Source organism: Pteropus alecto, unplaced genomic scaffold, assembly GCF_000325575.1.
Source record: "Pteropus alecto unplaced genomic scaffold, ASM32557v1 scaffold17, whole genome shotgun sequence".
In the NCBI taxonomy this organism is placed as follows: Eukaryota; Metazoa; Chordata; class Mammalia; order Chiroptera; family Pteropodidae; genus Pteropus; species Pteropus alecto.
This window is the reverse complement of record NW_006440645.1, coordinates 4,172,341-4,194,870: the sequence shown is the minus strand read 5'-3', so window position 1 is coordinate 4,194,870 and position 22,530 is coordinate 4,172,341. Positions and strand designations below refer to the sequence as shown.

Below are 22,530 nucleotides of genomic sequence, written 5' to 3'. Positions count from 1 at the left end.
GCTGTTGCTCTAACTTCACCTCTAATTTAAGAATGTCATCTTGGGCAAGTCATTTAATCTCTACACATGTGAAGTTTCTTATCAGTAAAATGTAACTTGCAAAATTCAAGCACCAAGGAAATAATTCCTCCATTCCAAAAGGTTATGAGCATCATTACAATTTACCACAGGAAGAGGAGCACACACTAGTGAGACTTAACTGTGGTCCACAGACGGGAAGACCTGCAAAGGCATCACACAATGGAGGACCACAGGGCTGGTAAGGCCAAACACCAGGCACCACCCTCCGCCTGCGGAAATCAGGTTTTCACAGGAAACACCAGTCTTCGAGCTGCTCTCTCTCTGGGTGATTACCCAACACTATGTCCAAACATCTAAGGGAGAGAACTGCATCTTGAAAAGCCAAGAGGCCTTTAGAAAAAGAGGTGAGAGATGTGTTAAGACAGGCATCAAGAGCCAGACCAAATCAAAGTTTACCAAGCTGTGAGAGAGGGGCTGGGAGAAGTTCCCGCCAGCGGTGGAATCCTTGAATGTCAGCTGTGATGGATGGACGGTGAGCACAAGGCACTGCCCAGCCCCTCGAGGGGCAGCTCCAGGCACTGGGCTCCCTTTCTCAGAGCTTCGGCTGCTCATGAGTCTGAGAGGCTGAGTCACGAACGATGCTAATAAGCAACTAAACTAGCTTATTACTGAATAGACAAAATTTATTTTCAAAGGGGAAGTGAGGGGTGTGACACATGTGGTAGTTAGCAGTCTACTACTGACTTTTATCACCACTGCAGCCAGAAAAGCCAGCTGATGTGTCAGACAAGTTGAAAAGCGAAAGTACGCCACAGCGTGAGGGCGCTTTCTCCCTAAGCATTTCAAGAAATTTCTAAGACTGACTTCCATAGTGGTGCCCACTGTGCACTAATATTTCTACAGGGCCCCTCCCATAAATGCAGCCATATGTTGACCCATGCTCTAATGGAAATAGCTGGAGAAATATAAAGATCAAGACTATGAGAAGATCAAAAGCCTCACTGGAAAAGCCCCCACACGGAGAAATGCGTGGGCCTGAATCCTTCCATTCTGGAAGGGTAGAGGCCTGAGCTGGTGATGCTGGGATGAGACACTGAAATCTTTAGAGAAGCGAAACAAGATCACTGAATAGCCTTTCCCTCAGAACTGATGCTAACTTTGCGGTTTTGATTTGAAAGGTAGAGAGAGACAATTTGCATGTTTTAGTAATAAAAAGAAAAGACCATTTGTCCCTAATCTGTCTCTACTCTTTTCTAAATGAAAAGATCATTTGTCTCTAACCTGGCTTTTCCTTCATTGTTTTTTTCCACCTGAGAAACTATAATGCTAATTTTTTAATTACAGTAAGATGTTTTATGTTCTTCAGAATATTGCCAAATGCATAAATAGCACCAAAACATTTTTTGGGTTTTTTTTTTGTTTTTTTTTTTTTGCCAAGTACACTTATTAAGTGCTCCTTAGAACACTTAATGTTGCCTGCCTCCCCACCCTCCTCCTGGTCTTGAGCTATGTATCTACAGTTTAACCATGTTGTCAAAATATAGTTTAAGGTCTGTTCCTTCTTCAAGATTCTTTATGCCCACCTCTCTTGAGGCAGTGGTCCTCCTTCACCCAGAATTACACTTGTTTCTGTGCATGTCTTCCCTGCCACACATTGGGTTCTTTAGAAACAATACAAATGGTAGAGAGTGGATTTTGGAGTCAGAATATTCTGGTTTCAAATCCTTGCCCTGCCCCTCCTGGCAGTAAGGGTGAAAGGACCTAGAACAAACTACCTATCTTCTCTGAGCTTTAGTTTTCTACCCACAGAATGAGAAGCATCACCTCACGGGTTGGCTATAAGGCTTCAACTAGACTGGGTGCCTGCATGTTGTGCTTTTTGATTCCCGTTCTATATACCTTTGGGTGTTATAAGTGCTGGATGAGTGTCTGTTCAAAGATTAGGCAAGAAACGTATAAGGGACTGAAAATGGAGGAGTTACAAGCGATCTCTCTGAGAGTGGGTTTCCTCGATTCTCCCTGGTTTGCATGAGAAGCACCTGCCCACACCCTCACTCAGGCCGTCAGTGAACCGCACTGAGCACAGCTCACACATACCCCAGGACCCTACCCAATGCACCGACTGAAACACACTGATCTTATTCCGTTACTATTATCGTGTCCCGGGTGCTTTAGAGGATAAATCTATTAAAGAGGATAAATCTATTAAAGAGGAAAAAGATAAAAACTAGAAACATATGGATTGGTTTACTTACAACACATGTGAAGTCTACTATAAAACTAGCATCAGTACCCTTAAATGCAAAGCCTGCTCTGAGCATTTGCCTGTCACGAGATGTTTGCAGTACTTTACTCATTTGTTCACAAAGTGAGTAAAGGAGAGGTAAGGGATACCCTTCTCAGTAACTTGTATCTGGCCTCTGTTACAGAATGCATGAGCCCAGGTCCCCCTGCTCTGAGGACTGCTCTCACTCCACGAGGCATGCACACACGCACCCCTCCCCTCACCTGGCCCACCATGTCCTTCTGGGCCACCACCATCACGCCTCTCTCCCCCCAGCCACACTAACTGGGCCAGTATTGGTACACCACATGCTGGCCAATCACATTATCTTTCTCCTAAAGAATGTAAATGGTACCCAGAAAGTGCCCTACAGACAGAAAAACTTAAGATTCCTATCGTTATGCCTGTTTTCTGCCTTAAAGAAATATAAGCAACCTGTTCAATATACATAGAGAGAAATGAAATGTACATGGTTGATGGAGGGCGACCTGATAGCTCAGGTGGTCCCTGAGAAACCAAGAGGAAGAAAGGCATCCTGGGGTTTGGCGACATTCCAACTCTCATTCTATCCCCTTGATGCCCACCAGAAATAGGAGCAAAAAATCTGTCACACACGTGCACACACACACAAATAAAACTAGCATCAGTGCCCTTGGATGCAAAACCTTTTCTGAGTACTTGTTTAACACCATACTTAAAAAAAAAAAAAAATACAACAAAGTAAGAGATTTAAACAGAAAGAAGTAACATATTAAGATTAAAACAGCATATAACAGTACCTCAAGCTCACTGACCATTTTATGTATTCTAATCTTAATACTTCTGTAGCTGATTCTGTAAGAAGCATTCTATCATGTTGCATGCATTAGCTCAGTCACTGAGTAGATAAAAAGGTAAAGCCATCCTGAAACAGGAAACCAATATTCTTCCTGTTTAATCAACAAATCTAAAAATTTATTCTTTTCAACTATTTACTCTGGCTCTTGTCCACCACAGCACGGTGCTTCACAAGTTCAGCATAGTTTTATGACAAAGAGAAAATTTTCATGAGCCACTTTTGTATCCCCACCCCCTTAAAGAAGGAGAGAGGAAAAACTGTTTCATACAGAAGGCGTTAGGCGTATGAATTGGAACTGCCACCTAAGTGTGGGCTAATGTAACCAAGAGGGATTTCACCTAAATCCATTCAGTCAGTTTATGGGGGTTTAAAGAAATTCCAAAGAGTCATCAGAAGAGGAAAAATAAAGGTAACGCTTTTTGCCACACAGGTAGTAGAATCTTTGAAAATATGTGTAATATGTAAAACATTTCGACACCCCCATGATATTTTTCCAGAATTAACAGTATAAATTGCTCTTCTTGTTCAAGAGCTTCCCATCAGCCTCTCTAATCACTACTCACAGTAACCTCAAGACCTGCCACGATGCACAAGATGTACTTCTTGTCTTGCATTGCACTAACTCTTGCACTGGTGGCAGACGGTGCACCTACTTCAAGCTCTAGGAAGGAAACACAGCAACAGCTGGAGCATTTGCTGAAGGACTTACAGCGGCTTTTGGAGACAGTTAATGTAAGTCTATTCCCTTTCCTTCTAAAGTTATTGTTTAATTTTTCTAACTGGAGTTCGCTTTTTAATAACAATGTTATGTTTTCTCAGAATTACAAGAATCACGAACTCTCCAGCATGCTCACCTTTAAATTTTACATGCCCAATGTAAGTGCAACTTTCTAAGTTCAATTTGTTTTAATAAAATTAAAAATAGCATGAAAATTTGCACACTGATTGTATTAATAGCATCTCATCTGAGAAAAAGAATTAGTAACTTCAATGTATTTTGTAAAAGCCCAAGTTTGATAATGGGGCTTTTGTAAAATGTCTTTGTATATATTTTTATATGTATCTGTCTGTGTTTGGGGGGAGAGGGAGTGGGAAGAGTAATAATATTCTTACTTTATTGCTGGGACAGTTTTAAAACAAGATTATGCTGATTTACTGTTTTATTTGAAAATGTAACACTCTAGAGATACTGGATTATATACCATGCAAATTGTCAAAATTGATGTTAGAGGGGCCCACTTTTAAAAAATCCTTTATTATTTTTAGGAAAGATTCCTAAGGGTCTATCTCTGAGAGGTAGCATAGCACTAATCAACAGCACAGACCCTAGGGCCAAATGATCTGAACCGAAAGCTCTGCTATGTCCTGACTTTTGTGAACTTGGGCAAGTTACCTACTCAATTTGTGACTCAGTTTCTCACCTACTTCTGTGAATGCATATACTTCATATGGTTTTGTGAGGATTAATGAGTAAATGTAAAGGACTTATAATAGTATCTGGTATATGGTCAATACCATATAAGCTAGAGCTATTAGTAGCAGTCATAGACAAAATTCTTCCTCCTGGAGAGTATAAAGCGAAATTTGGGACTTACACATCTTTTATGCCAATAGACCCAGAGACTTATACTATATGACTTATTTTCCAAGCTTAAAAGCATCATTTGGTTGTTTTGGGATTCAGGTAGTTAATAAGCATAGGTCATCTGAGCTCCTAGCAGCTATGTGGGTCAACCGGGAATGGGCAGAACTCTGGTGCTAGGAAGAGCTTGTCTCAGGCTGAATCCAAGCTCAGGGGAGGAAATGGGGTTTAAAGGGCCATAGGTACAATTCCATTGATCTACTTCTTATTTATTCAAGGAAATTATGCTTCAAACTACTCTTTTGACAGATGACAAGGAAGTAACTTAGAGATGCTCCTCTAGCTTAATCAGAACCACATAACTCATACCTCTAGCAGCTTAAAGACACTAGACTGTATTCTAAGCTAAACAGCTCCAAGTTGCTCATGCCAAAAACTTAAGGCTTGAACTTGTAGAACTTGCAGTAGCAAGTTGAGAGGCCGTAGATGAAAATGTCATAATGTGTATGATATAGTCCTATTTCTCCCTGTAAAGATTGTTAGAAAGATAACATGTGAGTATGTGCATAATTTAGAGGGTGGTAGATTCTTTGAAATCCAGCAGTTTCTAAATGACAACTCAAAATCTATTTGAAACCAAAAGTAATGTGATAAACTCCATTCATTTTTTCTTCTTACTACCATTCCATGTTTCCAAAAGATTTCAGAAAACTATAAAAACATTTAATTAAAATGCTATGTTAATGTTATAAAGAAAAAAAACAAATTTAAACTTGGCTCCGCCTAGTCATGTGGTATTGCAGAAAACTCTTAAATTATGAGATTTACTTTTCTTATTTGTAAAATAGAGTTACTGCTAAATGTAGTAGTAACACAAAAGGTGGCTGTGAGACTTAAATGGGATTATTTAGGAGAAAACACTTTGAAATTATAATGTACTGTAGAAGTCTGAAATATTATAATGTGTGTGTGTCTAAATCAGGAGGCCTTCCCCAAATCCTCCAAATATTGTTCATGTTTTATTTGCTTGGACAAATAATTTTTTAAAATGCACCTTACTGTAATTATAGAAAAGTAAAAAATTAAGATGCAGTTATATGTGACTTGCTATATTGAGTCATTACTATAGTTACAATTGCCTAATCTATAAAATGTGGGGACTGTGACAGATGGCATCCAAAAGCACCTTCTCTCCCTAACATTCTATGATTCTCAAATCTTAAATTATTAAACATTAGAATCATAGGATGTGATCTCATACTTCTTCTACATTCTGACTACTCTGGTCCTAGTAATTTCTATGCAGATTAGGAAAGAATTCAGCCTGTAACTGTGATTTGTAGTTGGGTGCAGAAAGTTTGACTTTTTGTAATACCAAATTAAGCTGAAATTAATGACTCATTTGTTAACTAATAGTTAATGCTAATCAAGGTAGCTGAACCCGAGTTTTTCCAGTCTTATAATGAAAATTATATCGGTCTGTCTTTATAGTAGTGCCGAGAACAGAGGGAATGGTGAAAACTACATACTGCTACTCTTAATAAATTTGAGATTACTTCTTGGTTCTGACCTTTGGTCTGGGCAAACTGACCTCGTAATTATTTTTATCATTCAAGGCCACAGAACTGAATCATCTGCAGTGCCTCGTGGACGAACTCAAACCTTTGGAGGAAGTGCTAACTATAGCTCAAAGCAAAAACTCTCACTCAGACATCAAGGAGTCAGTGAGCAATATCAACGTAACAGCTCAGAAACTAAAGGTAAAGCATTACTCGTTTGCTCTTCTGGTAACAACATAAATGAGGGGCACTTTAGAGTGGTATAGAGAGCAGTTTTGGTGTCTGTGGAGTACACTGTGAACATGAAATCATTTTTATGTGAGATGATACACTGTGGAGTTGCAAAGTGTTAAGATGGAAGTCTAAGAGCCAGAGGGTTTCTGCCTGCCACCCATTCAGGGACAAGCTCCCACCTCTGTACTGCCACCCCTCACATTAACACAAAGCTGCGAGTTAGGAAAAGACACTAATAGAATTTCACAGAAAGCAGACAGGTTTCATTACATATTTTTTAATCTCTTCAGACTGTTTTCCAGAATAACGAATACTGATTATCTGAAAGGCCTTTTATGGGGTTTCCCTATCATTAGTGGAAAGACTAAGAGATATGTTTAAAAAACAGCAACCATTAAAATGGCCAATAGACTAGATATGAACTCCTTATTTATAGGTAATACTTTCAGAGCTTTAAGTATTTTTAAACACACAGGAAGCATGAAATATACAAGGGACTCAGGTGATGGTTCTCTTTTCTCATCCCATCTGCCAAAGCACAAACTTCATGAGTTAATAGGTATCCTACATAAATAGCATGCTTTTAATCAGAGTAACCAACTGTCTAAAAACGTGTTAGCTAGTTGTTTCCAAATAGGGATCACTGTATTAGTAGACTATTTCTTTCCATTTAATATTTTAAAAAGTATATTGATATCACTGTCATCTAGACAATGAGAGACTCAGCTTCTCATCTATGTCAAGAGGCTGGCTCTAAAATTTTTGACCAACATCAGAAAACTCTCTAAATTCTTGATGCAAAATTAAGATAAAATTATGTGAAAATTAGAAAATGAGTTCAAAAGCCAGATATTTAAAAAAATTTAACCTGCCAAGAGGTTACAACATTTAATTATATGTTTTTTCAAAAAGTATATAATATTAAAAGTTTATTTAAAGGAAATACTTTATCTCATTTGGTTTATGCTTCCAGGATAGAAATTACTTCAAATATGAAAAGTCCCATCTTTTATCTCACTCTATATGAAAATATTTTCTTCTTAGCTTGTCAGCTAGATGCAGAGTTGAAATAGCTCCTATCAGCAGAGGAAGGTAACTTCCAATAAGTTAGTCCACAGAATAAAACTTCTAATATTTAGACTTTCAAAAGTTGGTATATGATTGATATTGAGGTGGGATAGAAGTAGATATGAGTATGAAAACATTCTTCACATAAATTTCCCCCAAAACAAAACTTGTCCTAACTTACTCTTGGCTAGTTCTTTTGGGGGGAAATATGAAAAGATTCACTCGAGTAGAATAATAGAAGACTTAAGGTTCGGAAAAGAAAGTATAAAGGGCATATCACTGCATACATGTGACCTACATGTAAATATAGATTTACACCCAGAGGAAAGGTGGGTTAACTTTATTTTGCACAAAGCATTTAATGAAATATTTATATAGAATGGTTTTAAAATGTTTCCTTGTATATAATTCAGAGTAAAAAATATCTTGTGTTGAGATTGACAGACTTAAGAAATGAGGAAAATCTCAGCTTACATGTTACTATCACTTGCTATGACATAATTTCAGCACATCATTTTGATTTTAAGAAAATGTGACTAATATGTGTAACCTACTTGAAAATAAAGGCCATAAGCCTGTAATACTTCAATTGTGAATAATTATATGTAAGGTAAACTACCCTGAACTAAAAAAAATTTTTCTTTTATAGGGACCTGAAACAAAATACACATGTGTCTATAATGATGAGAGCGCGAACGTTAAAGAATTTCTGAACAAATGGATTACCTTTTGTCAAAGCATCCTCTCGACACTGGCTTAAGTCCCTCCCATTTAAAATGTATCAGGCTATTTATTTAAATATTTAAAAATTATATTTATTTTTTGATGTATGGTTTGCTATCTTTTGTAACTATTATTCTTAGTCTTCGGATGATGACTATGGATCTTTTAAGGTTCTTTTTGTAAGCCCTAGGGGCTCTAAAAATATATGTAAATTATTTATCCCAAAGTATTTATTTTTATATTGAATTGTTAAATATAATATACATGTAGATCGGTTAATAAAATTATTTAATAAAGTTGATGAATAACGACAAGCCTAGATATTTGTTATTCCGAGAATAACAGAGCAATCACTAAAATTTCCCAAATTACTCATATGAACTCACAAGACAGTTAAGATGCTTACAAAAGTCACGCTTTCCCTGGAGAGGTACGTGGAAAGGGAAATGTGCTTCCCAAAGCTCTTGCTTTCTCCTTCCACGAGCTGATCAGTTCCTTAGTTCCAGTCTGAGAAAACCTCATCAAATTATACTATTCTCCTTCTCCAGGCCAAGCCTTAAATTTAAACAAGAAGCCAAACACAAACATTCTTGAAACTCTTCAAATAACTGAGAACCTCTCGATCTGATTCTCCAACATCTTGTACCTTCCCCTCTGCCCTCAGGAGGCTCACCTGTATGACCTTTAACATATCAAAGGCATCTCCTGCCCTCCGGCTGTCCACTGGGTCCCGCCTTGAGGAGACTTGGGAGAGGTCTGAGGGCTAGAAGGGACCCCTCTGCCTGACTCTCTCTGTGGAGTAGCCTCTGGGTGGCTGTGCCTTTCAAGCAAGGTAGCTCTCTCCAAACTTTTCCCTTCTGGATTCTGCTAACTTTTCCTCCCACTTCTTCCTTCACGGCAGGATGGCAGCGCCTCCACTGCTGCCAGCGCCAGGGTAGAGCACTAGCCCCTTGGTTTCCCTCTGCCCTGACCATGGCCTCGTTGGCCATCTCTACTGGATCCTCCTTGAATTATTCTGAGTATGCCATCTGCTTCCTGATTCAGACACAGTAATTGTACCAGAAATAACACCAAGAAAAAGACTCTAAAATAGGATTCTGGGACCGGGTTGTTCATATAGTCGAGGAACACAATAAAAACAGGATATGGGAAAGCTACAAGATGTAGCAGCACCCTGATTGAAGTATTATCCACGATAGCACAGGAAGAAATGCAGAGGGAAGGTGCGGCATTGTGAGCTCAAAGGCCATGACATTTAATTGCTACAGCAACGATAGTTATAAAAATTGTGATTATCACCTAGATTCTTCTGATGGTCTCAGAGAACAATGAGGAAAAAAAATTAAAGTTATACACAGTTAAAAAGGTACATGGAAGTCCTCACTGGCATTTTTGAAACAGTTCATCTCTGTAAGGTCTGCAAAGATGTCATGCCAATCACACACTTAAGGCTTCCAAGTCTCTTACAGTGAGGATGGGGAAGGAGTGGGACCAAGATGTAGGATGTGGACATGGAGACTGAGAACATCTGTCTGTCCTGTTGACAGAGGCAGCCCTTCTTCTTTAGTAGTGTCCCTTCTGAGGAAAAACCACCTCTCCACTTAAAAACCTTCCAATAACTCACAAATTGAGGGCAATTTTCCTCAGAACTCACCCATACCAACTTGCACTACTTCCATGCCTGAAATGAGTACTAAGACCTTAACGCTGCTGGGCAGTGAGACATGAAGGGTTTAGTTCCGCTTGGGCTGATTCAGCTGAGATGAGAGCAACTGCCGAGAATTCAGAATTTAAAGAGAACCTGCGAATGGCATTAATAGTTGAGTGAATGCCTGGACTCCACCTCGCCTCTTTTGATGATGCCGAAACATCGGAGCTTCCCCACAGAAGAGGGAGTCCACAGCACCAGGGAGAGGGAGATGCTGGGATGATCTAGTACGTGCAGTGTCCACATCTTGCACAGGAAGACATTAAGCAATGCCTTGGTAACGGGGACACTAGCATCCCCCAGAGTTTTGTGGTGGTTTTCTTCATTAGGCCAGAAATGACAGATGGTGCTCCTTTGGTGCTACTATTACTATTAAACAAAATCAAATGTATTTGACATCTATTCTAACACAAGAAACAGAGTAGTAAGTTTTAAGTCAATTTATAGAGTATATCAGGATCAAAAGATTTCTAAAGAGGAAATTCTCATGCTTCCTGTTTACTTAACAATATTCTTTCTCCTTTCTCACATCAAAGAACAATTTTCTTTATCTAGGAACCATCGATTTCAGCTCCTTCTCAAAGAAAATAAACTTGCATTTGAAAGTCATAGTGATCCTTCATTAACTAATGTTATGAGGCTTGACAACATGCATATCTGGTCTCGATCAATATTTTTGAAGTATTTGTACATATCTCACATACATATTATACTCAAATTATTTTTCACAAGTTTCATCTGAAGTTCTCTTAAAATAATGCTCACTTCATTTCATATGCAAAATAAAATATAATTGTCTAAAAATACCTCCCAACTAAAGAATTCTAAGTTTCTATAACATGTAATTAAATGTCTGTTCCACACCATATAGGAACTGCCTTAATAGATGATCAACGCCACCACATTGCTGTTAGAAATTGAGAATGCTGCTTTGTAGTCTTTTTGATACCATGGCACAGATAGAAAACGACATTACTGAACACGGGCATAAAACAGGCTGCCTGAGCCCAGAGCGGGCTGTGCAGGGCTCTAGCTGATCCTGGTTCCGCAAGGGCCCCTCCCAGGCTGAAGGGACTGAGCACTGTGTCCTCATTCATAAACCATCACTGATGCCAGTACTTTAACTACTGCAGTTTCTCCTCATAACTGAGATGGAGGGAGGGTAAGGGAAGCATGACAAAATACAGGCTGGGGTTAAATCTCTACAAATTCAAACTTCGAAAACACCCTGAACCAAAATCTCCTGTTCTCTCATATCTGCCCCTCCCTCAACACAACTGTTTCTACGCAATTCTTTTTACTCGTAGTTCATTTCCCCCATTTTGGTTTGAGCCATTTCAGCAATGCATTCATCTAAAATTCCCTAAGCAGAGCTGACCCAACTGCAGCTGGAACAATTCTCTGACCTGGTTAAATACTGACTATCCCCCACAAATAGGCCATAAACGTCACGTTAGGTGGCTCTGCTATACACTCATGCACATTGGTTAAATCTCCCTATTCTTATGAGCAAATATTAAAAAGAATACCAAGAAATATAACTACAGCCATATTTATTCTCACCATCAAGATGCTGGAAAGAGCAGAATTGTCTTTGTTTCCATATCCTCGTCTCCGACCATGCCTTAACCATGCCAATTTTACTTCTACCACCATCTTTTTATGATTGTGTAGGGTAGTGTTTTCCAAAATGTGGTCAAAGTCCTATCTGCATCAAATTATCTGTAATAACTTGTTAAAAATGCACATCTGGGGCCTTCTCCCAGATCTTCTCAGTCAGGGTATCTTGAACTGGTGCCTCTCCTGAGCAGCCAGGTTTGAGAACTGCTGTTTTTGTCAGCAGAGGACTTCTGGGTGCCAGATCCAACGGTATTGTTGTGGTCCTCGTTCTCCTTGACCCCTCTGCAAGACTTGAGAATGTTTATTCTATTCTTGAAATTCCTCTCACTGCTATCACTCTTCAGCCACCTGTCAAACAACTCCATGTGTTTCCTCTTATTTTTCCAAATTCAAAATGTAAGTATTCCTTGGCATTCTAGTCCTAGTGTTCTCTTTACACTTTGAGAAGAGGCAAACATCTTCTCCCACAATTTGAATAATTACCTCTTGCAAGTGATTCCTAATTTTTTATATTTACTCCAAAACTTTCAAGGTCTCTATCACTGTATTTCCAACTGCTGAGCATCTCCAGTTGACAATCTTAATACCACCTTAAAAATTTGTCAAAACTTCGAATCCTTTCAGCCAAATCAGATTCCATCCTTCACGTCTCTACTTCTATTTATAGTATTTCTAGTTATCCAGTTCACATCCATGGGTCATCTTCACTTGTCCATCCCTTTGTCTCATGTATTCTACTTTCAGATCTTATCTCCCCACTATTTCACAAGTTTATCATCTTAATTTGTCACAACCATGCTCTAGGTCATTGTTTCCTCTTACTCAGGCTATTATCATAGCCTCTTGACTTTCAAGTCTCTAAACAATCCAAAAACAAAACAAAAAAGTGCTGCCAGAAAACGAGTTATAATAGCAAAAAATAGAAAACAACCCAAATGCCCATCTGTATGTACCTTTGGGTGTGTATGGTTACATTAAAAATAATGGAAAGATAAATAAAAAACCTAAATGTTAATTTTATATACATATATGTAATTGTATACATATACACATTTATACATATATAACTTTGTGTGTGTGTGTGTGTATAAAGACAAAGTACACATGAACACACACTCTCAGGATGGAACAGATATAAAAGACTTCTCTGCAAACACCATGTATTATAGATTTATTGTATTTTTACATAATCATTTAAAATCTCAATTTCTAAATACCAAGAGCCAAAATTATATGAATAATCTGAACTGTGTGTAGAGTTGGGAGACAAAACTCAGAGGAAGAAGTTACTTTAAATCACATAAACTTGATTGTACATATGTGGTAAGATACATCCTAAGGATGAAAACATTTAAAAACTGTTTTCAGTAATTATACTATTGATGACAATGGTAGTATTGTTATTCTGAGACTATTATGTGTGTGTTGTGGAAAAAAATAAATAAGAAATTATGGTGGTATCAACAGGAATCCGGGGTTTGGTGTAAGAAAAAGGAGACAGAAATATAAGATTTAAGAAGTTAACTAAAAACCCTGTAGACCTGAATTTGAAATGAAGGTTTCAACATGAACTTAATATATTTTATTTTAAATTAATATACATATCCTACCTATTACTAAGCTCTTTTCTTTGAAAGGAAAGATGTATGGAAAAATAAGCAACCCAGCTTTACTAGGTACCCTTAGAATCCAGACTATGGTTGCTAAACACAGCTTTCCATGAAAAGGAGCCAGAGCTCTTTAGGGGGAGGGCCAACCCCAAGTGCAGGGTAACAAATGCACAAGCTGAGGCCAGAAAATTCTGTCATAAGAGAAAGAAAGGGAGGTAACAAGATCAAATTCAAAAGACGCAAGCACCAACGTGACAGGGTTCCCACGTTAGACAAGGACACCTCTCACCACATCTACTCACACTGTGCTGGGAGGTTGTAGTGAGGGCAGAAAAAGAAATTAGAGGATAAAGATTGGGAAAGAAGAAATAAATCTGTCATCATTTACGTAAGACATAACTGTGTATGAAGAAAATCTAGATAAACTATTAGAATTTAGAAGGTCACTGGATACATAAAAAAATCAATTGTATGTCTACATATCAGCAACAAAAAAAAACAAAATAAAATATACAAAATGATATTACTTAAAATAGCATCAAGAACATCAACTAGAAGAAAAATACTATAAGATGTTTAGAAAAGGCTCCTATTGACAAAAGAGAACAATCTGAATCTGAATTGTAATGACTGAAATAAATGTTTAAATTCATGATTCTCAAAAATATTCTCATAGGTCTACTTTAAAAGATGACAGGGAACCAAGTACTTCTTTCAAAAACATAAAGAAAAAGAAACAATCCAGGCTTTTATGTTACTCATTATACCCCAGGTAATCAAATATGTAAGTGGACAATAGAAGAACTCTAGCCACTGAGAGAGTCTGAGTATCACCTGCAACCCATAATCAAACAATGGATTTAGGCAATGATCATAAATGACTAACATCACAAAAAGAAGGAAAACCCAGCCACTGTGTTTCCTGATGGAAGTATTCAATATAGCCTATGAAGTTTTCTTGCTGAAAAAATGAACCTGAGTTTGAAAGCCTCTAGATTTAAACTGCTTTCAGGAAATGCAAAGGACAGAGGAACATATTAAATAACATCATGGAGATGCAAGCAACAAAAATGAGTTTGTGGGACACTGCAAACAAGGGACCTAGTTTTTTCAAGAACTAAAAGAAAAAGAGAGGAAATCTATAGACTAGATGCTTAACATACAAATTCCAATATATGATATTATTTTGATCTTGGTTCCAAAAATCTATACAACATTTGTGAGATAGTGAGAGAATTACTATTAATTTTTAAGGTGTGCTAACTAAATTGTGGTTGTGTGTGTGTATAAAAGTTTCCTCATATTTTATAGATATATATCAAAGTATTTTCAAATGACATAACGTGTGATATTTAACATAATCCAGTTTCAAGAGGTATACATCAAATAAGATTGTTGTTTTAATAATTATTGAAGCTCAGTGATGGGTACATTTAATATTTTCTCTACTTTTGTATGTAAACAAAGAAAATGTGGAATGGTGTTTAAATTTAAATGTATGTTACTTCCTTACACAAATCCTTCAAGAACTTTCTGTGACTCCCAAATTGAGAACATGTGCTAGACTCAAGTCCTAACTTTTTCATCAAGAGTTCTATGGCCTCAAACGCTGTGACATTTCCCCTCTAATCTTTGCTTCATCACTTCCACTGGAATGTAACTCTCTCCCCCATTCTCGCTTTCTACAGTTAATGCACCCTTCAATGCTTGTCTCAGACAACAGAACCTTTAGAGCGAAAAGAAGATTTAAAATTAGATGCAACTAGTTTAATGGCTTTTGAACAATTTTAGAAGTTGAAGTTTAGAAGTCTAAATTTAGAAGTTGACTTTTCTTTAGGAAAGATATCTTGCACAGCCCCAACACATAACATGTAAAAGAAGATAATAAGCATTACTGCCTCTGACAAAGGGTAGCCTGGAGCCCTTTCTATCATGTTTCCATCCCTGAAAAAAAGTGACAACCACTAGTATCAATTTCATCCTTTCAAAGATAAAAAACTGAGCCAAGCGAGATTAAAAAACTCACGTTACAGAGGCCACTGTTGGGTTTCATGACCGTCTGCTGTCCCTTCTTCTAAATGACTGACTTCTACTCAGTGCCATCTCCTTACATAGTCCCTTCCCTCTTGATCTTTCCCTCCAGATATAATCTTTCCTTTCTCTAAACCAAAACACTACATATAAATTGTGTAGACGTAAAACTGAGAGACACTCAGTGGATACATGTTGAAAAAAATAAGTGGTACTTACTAGATCTGTCTGTAAAACAGTTGGGTATATTTGTTTTATGTTTAAAACTGTACATTTCTTGAGAAAATAAATTGTCTTCTACTGATTCTCATGGCAGTGTCTAACATAGGGCCTTTACTAGTTAGGCAAAACTTTTAGAGGCAGTTATTAACCACTTTGTACTCTTTCTATTTTTTATGTATCCAAAGCAAAATACCACCAAGAGAAGGTGAAAGATTTTGTATTTTCAAAGGCAAATTTACTATCAAAAAATAATAGAAATATAGGCTGGAAATTAGCTGTGGAAGGAAGCAATCAGGTAAAGAGATGAGAAAACTTAACAAAGAAATACCAGTCTTGAGAAATAAGCAATATCATCTAGTTGATGGAAATGGAACTTAATAATAGTATATTTATGTTGGTTCCTATGAAACTGTCCATATTTGATCCTTTTTAACCTCTCAAAAAACAATTTCTTATGGTTCGATTTTGTATTATTAAGTGTAGAGCCTAGTCCACTGAAGACATGTATGTTTTTCCAAGATGACTTCAGTGTTCACCAACCAAACCCATTAGATTTTAGAAAAGACTAAAAACCAAAACTTACATCAATCTCATCAGAGGTTATAATAGTTCATGTAGGAAAGCATGAAACTTATAAATTTAATAAAGACCTAAGCTAAGAGAAATAAAGTCTGATAACAAATAATATTTAATTTTCCTGTGACTGAAACTAAAGAATAGGTTGAAGAGGCTAAAGTATCAAACAAACTCACAATTTCACTAAAGATATACATCCCTTTTTATCATAGTATAAACAAATATAAATATGCCAAACAATCTGTTCTTGATCTGATTAGAAATTCCTACCAATCTAAATTATAGAGAATTAAATCACATTTGGATGGATCTTATAAGACCCTTGAAAATGGGCAATTTCATTCAAAGCATTTATGATAATCATCTATTAATCAGAATAACTCATTTATCAAATTATTCCCTAACATGGTTAACATTTTTCTGCATTTGCATGTGCAGTTGTATTCATGAACTTCTTTGACATGAGAAATGATGTTTTAGTTACTACTTTTTACTATCACCTAGCATGGTGACTGCAAATATTAGGCACTCAAATGTCTTTTGAATTAATCAACAAATGATTAAGAATTATTATTTGTATTCTTGGATTCTAATTTTTAATTTAAAGAAACTTGAGTGAGATATCAGGACACAATGTTGAATATCTTTGCTATACAGATAACATTAAAACAAAAACTTAAAAGAATGAATTTTCTTTTAAACTACAAAAAGGGTAATGACTAATGTCTATAAAAATAAATATAAAATGGCTACATAATGAATAAGGTAATTATTTTTTTAAAAAATGGAATTTCAAAACCCTAATGTTTAAATGTAATTTGACATGAATACTTCCAAATTTTCAGCAATCTCTGGACACTGCTGTTGCAAGATTGATTTTGAAAGCTGAAAGCCACCAATACTAAAAAAAAAAATTTTACTAGTCAAAATGCACCAAAAAAGAAAAGATTTTTAATGTGATGATGGATTGCCTAATTCACATACTAAATTGTTCTATACAGGGAGATTTCACAATCCAGGAGCCATAGCCATGTTGCTGTAAGTAGGATTTCAACAAAGTTTTAGCTTCTTGATAGGATCCAGACATACACTATAGAAAGAAAAAAAATTGAATTATAGAATATAGGCAGAATTTGGTTTATGAAAAGTAAGTAGCCCTAATCTTGTCTCTTTAATTTGACATTTTAAAAATTAATAAAAAAATTTTCTGAATTCCTATTTGTTTCTCAATATTCTTTTTGGAACTAAAAATTTTCCTTCTCAACACTCCTAAATTTTTTTTCTTTTTTAACATTTTTAATTAAAAGAGTAATCATACTCATTACAGAAAACTTGAAAAATAGAGAAAATATATAGAAGGAAATAAGTCATCTGTAATCCTCGAACTATACACAGGCACCACTAATGTTTTAGTTTATTTCCTTTTGTTTTTTATAAATGAACATATAGATGAACTTAAAGCTTTATTGAGGTATAATTTACATACCATATATACACCCTCTGTAACTATACAATTTGATTTTTTTTGTACTAAGTTTATACAGATATGCAACCATCAACCCTGTCCAGTTGTAAAACAATTCCATCACCTACAAAGAGTTCCATTTGCTGACAAACTGTAATGGCCTGCCCCAGGCAACCATGAATCAATCTACTTACTCTCTCCAGAGTTTTGGTTTTTCTAGAAATTTCATAAAAAATGATTAGCACAATATATACTCAGTTGGGTCAGACTTCTTTCAGTAAGTATGCTTTCAGATTCATTCCTGTTGTTCCACGTATCCGTAGTTTGTTCCTTTTTATTGCTGATACGTCATATTATTTATGTATTCATGGGATGAGGAACATCTGGACTGTTTCCAGTTTTGGGCTATTACGAATAACACTGCTGTGAACATTTATGTATGAATCTTGGGAGGATATCGGTTTATGTTTCTCCTCCAGTGGAAGTGCTGCTTCACATGGTAAGTTAGTTTACTACTGTAAGAAACTGCCAAAACATTTTCCAAAGTGACTGCGCCATTTTACATTCCTGCCAGCAGAGCTGTCCGGTTTCTCTGCAACAACTCCTGGAAAGTCAGTCTTTTGGACTTCAGTGGGTGTGCAGTGCTATCTCATTGTGGTTTGATTTTGCATTTCCCTAATGACTAATGAAGCTGCGCATCTTCTATATGTGTATTAGTCATTTGTATATCTTTGCCACTTTTAAAAACTTGGTTGTTTGCCCTCTTACTACTGAGTTGTAAGAGTTCATAATATATTCCAGATCCAAGAGCTTTGCTAAGATGTATAATCTGCAAGTATTTTTTTTCCATGCTGTGGACTGTATTTTCATTTTCTTAATGATGACTTCTGAAACCAAGTTTTAAACTCTGGAGTCTAAATGATTGATTTTTTTTCTTTTATGGATTGTGCTATTGATGTCATATCTAAGAAAATTTTCCCTAACATAAGAATACAAATATTTTTTCACGTTGTCTTTGAAAGTTTTACTGGGTAGATCTTTTAGATCTGTGAGCCATTTTGAGTTAATTTTTTCACATGACTGATATGTCCAATTTTTTGTTTTGCCCACAGATAGGAACTGTCCCAGCCCCATCTGTTGAAAAGACTATTCTTTCTCCCATTAAATTACCTTAGTCTTTCTGTACAAAATCAACTGCCCATGAGTGTGTGGGCTTACTTCTGGACTCATTCTGTTCCACCGATCTATGTCTATCATTATACCAATACGGTGTCTTGACTACTGTGCCTTTATGATAGGTTTTGAAACTAGATAGGGTGATTCTGCCAATTTTATTCTTTTAAAAAATTGTTCTTCTATGTCCTTTGGATTTACATGTCAATTATTTAATTTTTTTATTAAAATTATTGGGGTGACATAAAATCAAATAAGTTTCAAGTGTACAGTTCAACAGTACGTCATATATATACCGCATTGTGTTCTCCACCCAAAGTTAGTTTTCCTTCCATCACCAACTATTTAATGCCTTTTACCCACTTCCCTCTGGTAACCACCAATCCACTGTCTGTGGCCATGAGTCTGTTACTTTCGGTTTTATATCCCGAGAGTGTCAATTTTAGAATCAGCTTTTAATTCCTACACAAAAGCTGGCTCCTTTTTTTTTATAGAGTTTGCATTGAATCCATAGATTTAGACAGAATTGACATTCTAACAATATTGAGCTTTTCAATCCATGGTACAACTCTCCATTTATTTAGGTCCTCTTAAATTTCTCTCAGCAATGTTTCATTATTTTCAGTGTATAAGTCCTGCGCTTCTTTTGTTAAATTTATTCTTACGTATTTTTCTTATGCTACTGTGAAACTGTTTTCCCAATTTTAATTTTGTAGTGTTCATTCCAAGTACACAATTTATTTTTCTTTACTGCTCTTATACTGTGTGCTCAATTCACATATGACATAGCTGTTTGCTTTCCACAGGATATTTTACATACAAGGTTACATCGTTTAGAAATAAGAACAGTTGTTCTTTTTCCTTTCCAGTCTAAGATGCCTTTTATTTCACTTTCTTGCCTTGATGTGAACCAAATTAAACAGACATGGTGAGATCCGACAGTCTTGTTTTCTTCACCAATCTTGGTGGGGGATGGGGTAGAGTATTCAACTTTCCACCATTCAGTGTGGTGTCAACGGTAGGTTTTTAGCTGATGCTCCTTATTGGGTTGAGGAAGTTCACTTATACTTCTTATTTTTCCGGTGTTTTTATTGGGAATAGGTGCTAGATTTTGTCAAATGCATTTTGCACATCTTTTGAGATAAGTATGTAGACAGTGAACTTGAATCTATTCATATAATGTATTACATCAAATAATTTTCTGTTGTTAAATCAACCTTGCATTCCTGGAACAAATCTCCTTGGACAAGGTACATAATCCCTTTTATGTGTTGCTGGATTTGGTTTGTCAATACCTTAAGAGTTTTTGCATTTATGCTCCTGAGAGATACTGGTTTACAGTTCTCATTTCTTGTGATGTTTCTGCCCAGTTTTGGTATCAGGGTTATATGAGCTATGAAATGTTCTCTCCTCCTCTAATTTATGAAAGATTTTTATATGATTTGTATTATTTTTTGCTTATGTTTGATATAATTCACTAACAAAGCCATTACCTGCTTTACTTCAGAGAGAATTTTACTGAATAATTCAATTTCTCTAGTTCAATTTGGATATTCTATTTAGTCAGGTTTTGTAATTTATGTCTCTCTAGGAAGGTGTCTGTTTCATCTAACTTGTCTAATTTGTTGAAAAAAAGTTGTTTATGTTTCCTTATAATTATTTTAGCTCTTTAGTATCTGTAGTGATGATACTTCTTTCATTTCAGATTTTGATCATTTGTATTATCTATTTTTTTCTGTTAGTCTAACGGATTATCAATTTTGTTTACTTTTTTCAATAAACCCACTTTTGATTTCATTGATTCTTCTGTTTTCTATTTCATTGAGTTCCATCCTATTCAACATTATTTCCTCCTTCCTACTTCTTTTATTTTGATTTGCACTTCTTCAAACATCTTGAGGTGAAAGTGCAAATAACCGATTTCAAGATTTCTTTAAGCATTTAAAGCTATAAATTTCTCTGTAAGTACTTCTTTGGTTATATTCCATAAATTTAAATATGCTATATTTCCATTTTTACTCAGTTCAAGATATTTCTTAATTTCCCTCACAATTTCTTTAACTCATGGGTTATTTAGAGGTCAATTTCCAAATATATAATGATTTCTGTTGTTAACATCCATATACATGTATAATTGATATATGTTACTACCTTTTCACCAGTATGTTGCTCTTTGTCTCTAGTAATATTTCTCATCTTAACATATATTTGTTTGATATTAATACAAACAGCCCAGCTCTCTTATTGCTATTGTTTGCATAGCATGTCTTTTTTTCATCCTTTCACTTTCAATCTGTTTGTGTCTGAATTTGTCTCTTGCAGACAGCATACAGCTGGATCTTGCTTTTTAACCCAATCAGACAATCTCTCCTTTTTTTCCTAGAGCATTTAAACTACTCAAATTGAGTGTAATTATTGATGTAGTAAGTTTACATCTGCTGATTCACTATTTTCCAGGTTCTACATCTTTCATCACTCTGCTCCCTCTTTGCTGCCTTCTAGTCTTTTTAAAAATACATTTTTAGTACATGGAACCTGGAAAATAAATAGTATTCAACATTTGGACCCATTCAGAATGAGTTTCTATTGATTGTTAAGGCTTCATTTTCCTGTTTTTTACATATCCATTTTTAGATAATATATTGTAACAACTCTGTGGATTGTTTTATTGCTCATAAGTTGGTTGTTTGTTTTAATTTAGCTTGCTTAAATTGTGAGATGTGTTTTTCCTATGGTGTGCAGCTGCTGTTGTCTCTTCTATTTTTTCATTCTTATTTTTGTCTCAGCCTGGCTTCCTAATGGTGCCCTTGTATCTGCATAGCTTAGTAATAAGCGAATGATTTCAAGAGACATTGTAGTCAAACACCTTAAACCTAAATGGCTTCCACCTTCTTCTGATCAATATGTCTGTGTGTGGCGGGGGCGGGGGTATATTTAATGTTGTAGCCAGTTACCTTTCAGTTTTACACTTCATTGGGTTCTCTGGGGTCTACCTGCACATGAGTGCAGTTTCTCAGTAGGCCAAGAATATAAGCAGAGTTTAATCTCATCCCTTCCATGGCTCTTTCATTTTCAAAATCGACCCAAGTTACTAATTGGTCCACCACTTGCCCCAATCAGGACTGCAGCTGCGGGCCAGCAAAGTTACTGATCTTTCCCATTTGTTTCCTACCAGGTTTGGCACTTTTGGCTGACAAAGCCACTAAACTGGGTCACCCATTACCCCAAATCAAGTCTACCCTCTCTAGTAGCAAATCTACTACTTTTGGTAGCCTCCTCACCAGTAAAACTACAGTTCTTGCCATTCAAACCACCAGAGGAAGAAGAGAGAACAGGAATAGCCTCTAGCAAAGGGGCCACAGGCTTCCATTCTTATCCAAAGTTCTAGCAGTTTTTTGACAGCTACCTTTACTCAGTTTGCAAAGGTGTGAAAAGATTGTCTTTTGACTATTTTGCCTAGTTTTATACTTGTTTTTTACAGAGATGATTTGCAACCTCTTTATGCTGCCAAACCCAGAAGCTGTCTAGATAAACTTTTATATTTAAAAATATGTATGTACATACAAACCTGTAGTTAATATTGCATTACAGATTGGGATTATGCAATTTGAGCATTAAGATATTGGTGAAATTAAGAGACTTTCACATAATACTGTATCTATCATTACTGAAACTGAAATGAAGTTATCAGAAACAAGTTATATATGTTTAATAACTTGATAACATGAATAAGTCATATTATGAGAACATGGCTTATGCCATATTGAGTGAAAAAAGCAGATTAAAAAGATAATTATCCACTATGATCTTAATATT

At 36.1% G+C, this 22,530-nt stretch overlaps 2 protein-coding genes across 3 annotated transcripts in view; one reads left to right on the top strand and one right to left on the bottom strand.

Moving 5' to 3' along the window:
• The first annotated feature begins 3,643 nt into the window (after positions 1-3,643).
• Positions 3,644-8,618, top strand: IL2 (interleukin 2). The gene is made up of 4 exons (XM_006917752.1): positions 3,644-3,875; positions 3,963-4,019; positions 6,342-6,485; positions 8,236-8,618. The coding sequence occupies exons 1-4, from the start codon at positions 3,729-3,731 to the stop codon at positions 8,344-8,346; spliced, it is 459 nt and encodes a 152-aa protein (XP_006917814.1). The 5' UTR covers positions 3,644-3,728; the 3' UTR covers positions 8,347-8,618.
• Positions 8,619-16,999: 8,381 nt separating this feature from the next.
• ADAD1 (adenosine deaminase domain containing 1) overlaps positions 17,000-22,530 on the bottom strand; it is a 32,565-nt gene continuing 27,034 nt past the window's right edge. Inside the window, exon 11 of one of the 2 annotated variants that reach the window (XM_006917750.1) lies at positions 17,000-17,166. In XM_006917750.1, coding sequence (XP_006917812.1) covers positions 17,053-17,166 — 114 coding nt within the window. In that variant the 3' untranslated portion in view covers positions 17,000-17,052. The remainder of the gene's footprint in view (positions 17,167-22,530) is intronic. The other variant, XM_006917751.1, reaches the window with a different exon arrangement.

Bases quoted from the DNA above. Each gene is read 5' to 3' on its own strand.
- IL2 (XM_006917752.1), top strand. From the start codon at position 3,729: ATGCACAAGATGTACTTCTTGTCTTGCATTGCACTAACTCTTGCACTG. The intron at 4,020-6,341 runs GTAAGTGCAACT...TTATCATTCAAG, and splicing joins TTAAATTTTACATGCCCAAT to GCCACAGAACTGAATCATCT. The intron at 6,486-8,235 runs GTAAAGCATTAC...TTTCTTTTATAG, and splicing joins TAACAGCTCAGAAACTAAAG to GGACCTGAAACAAAATACAC.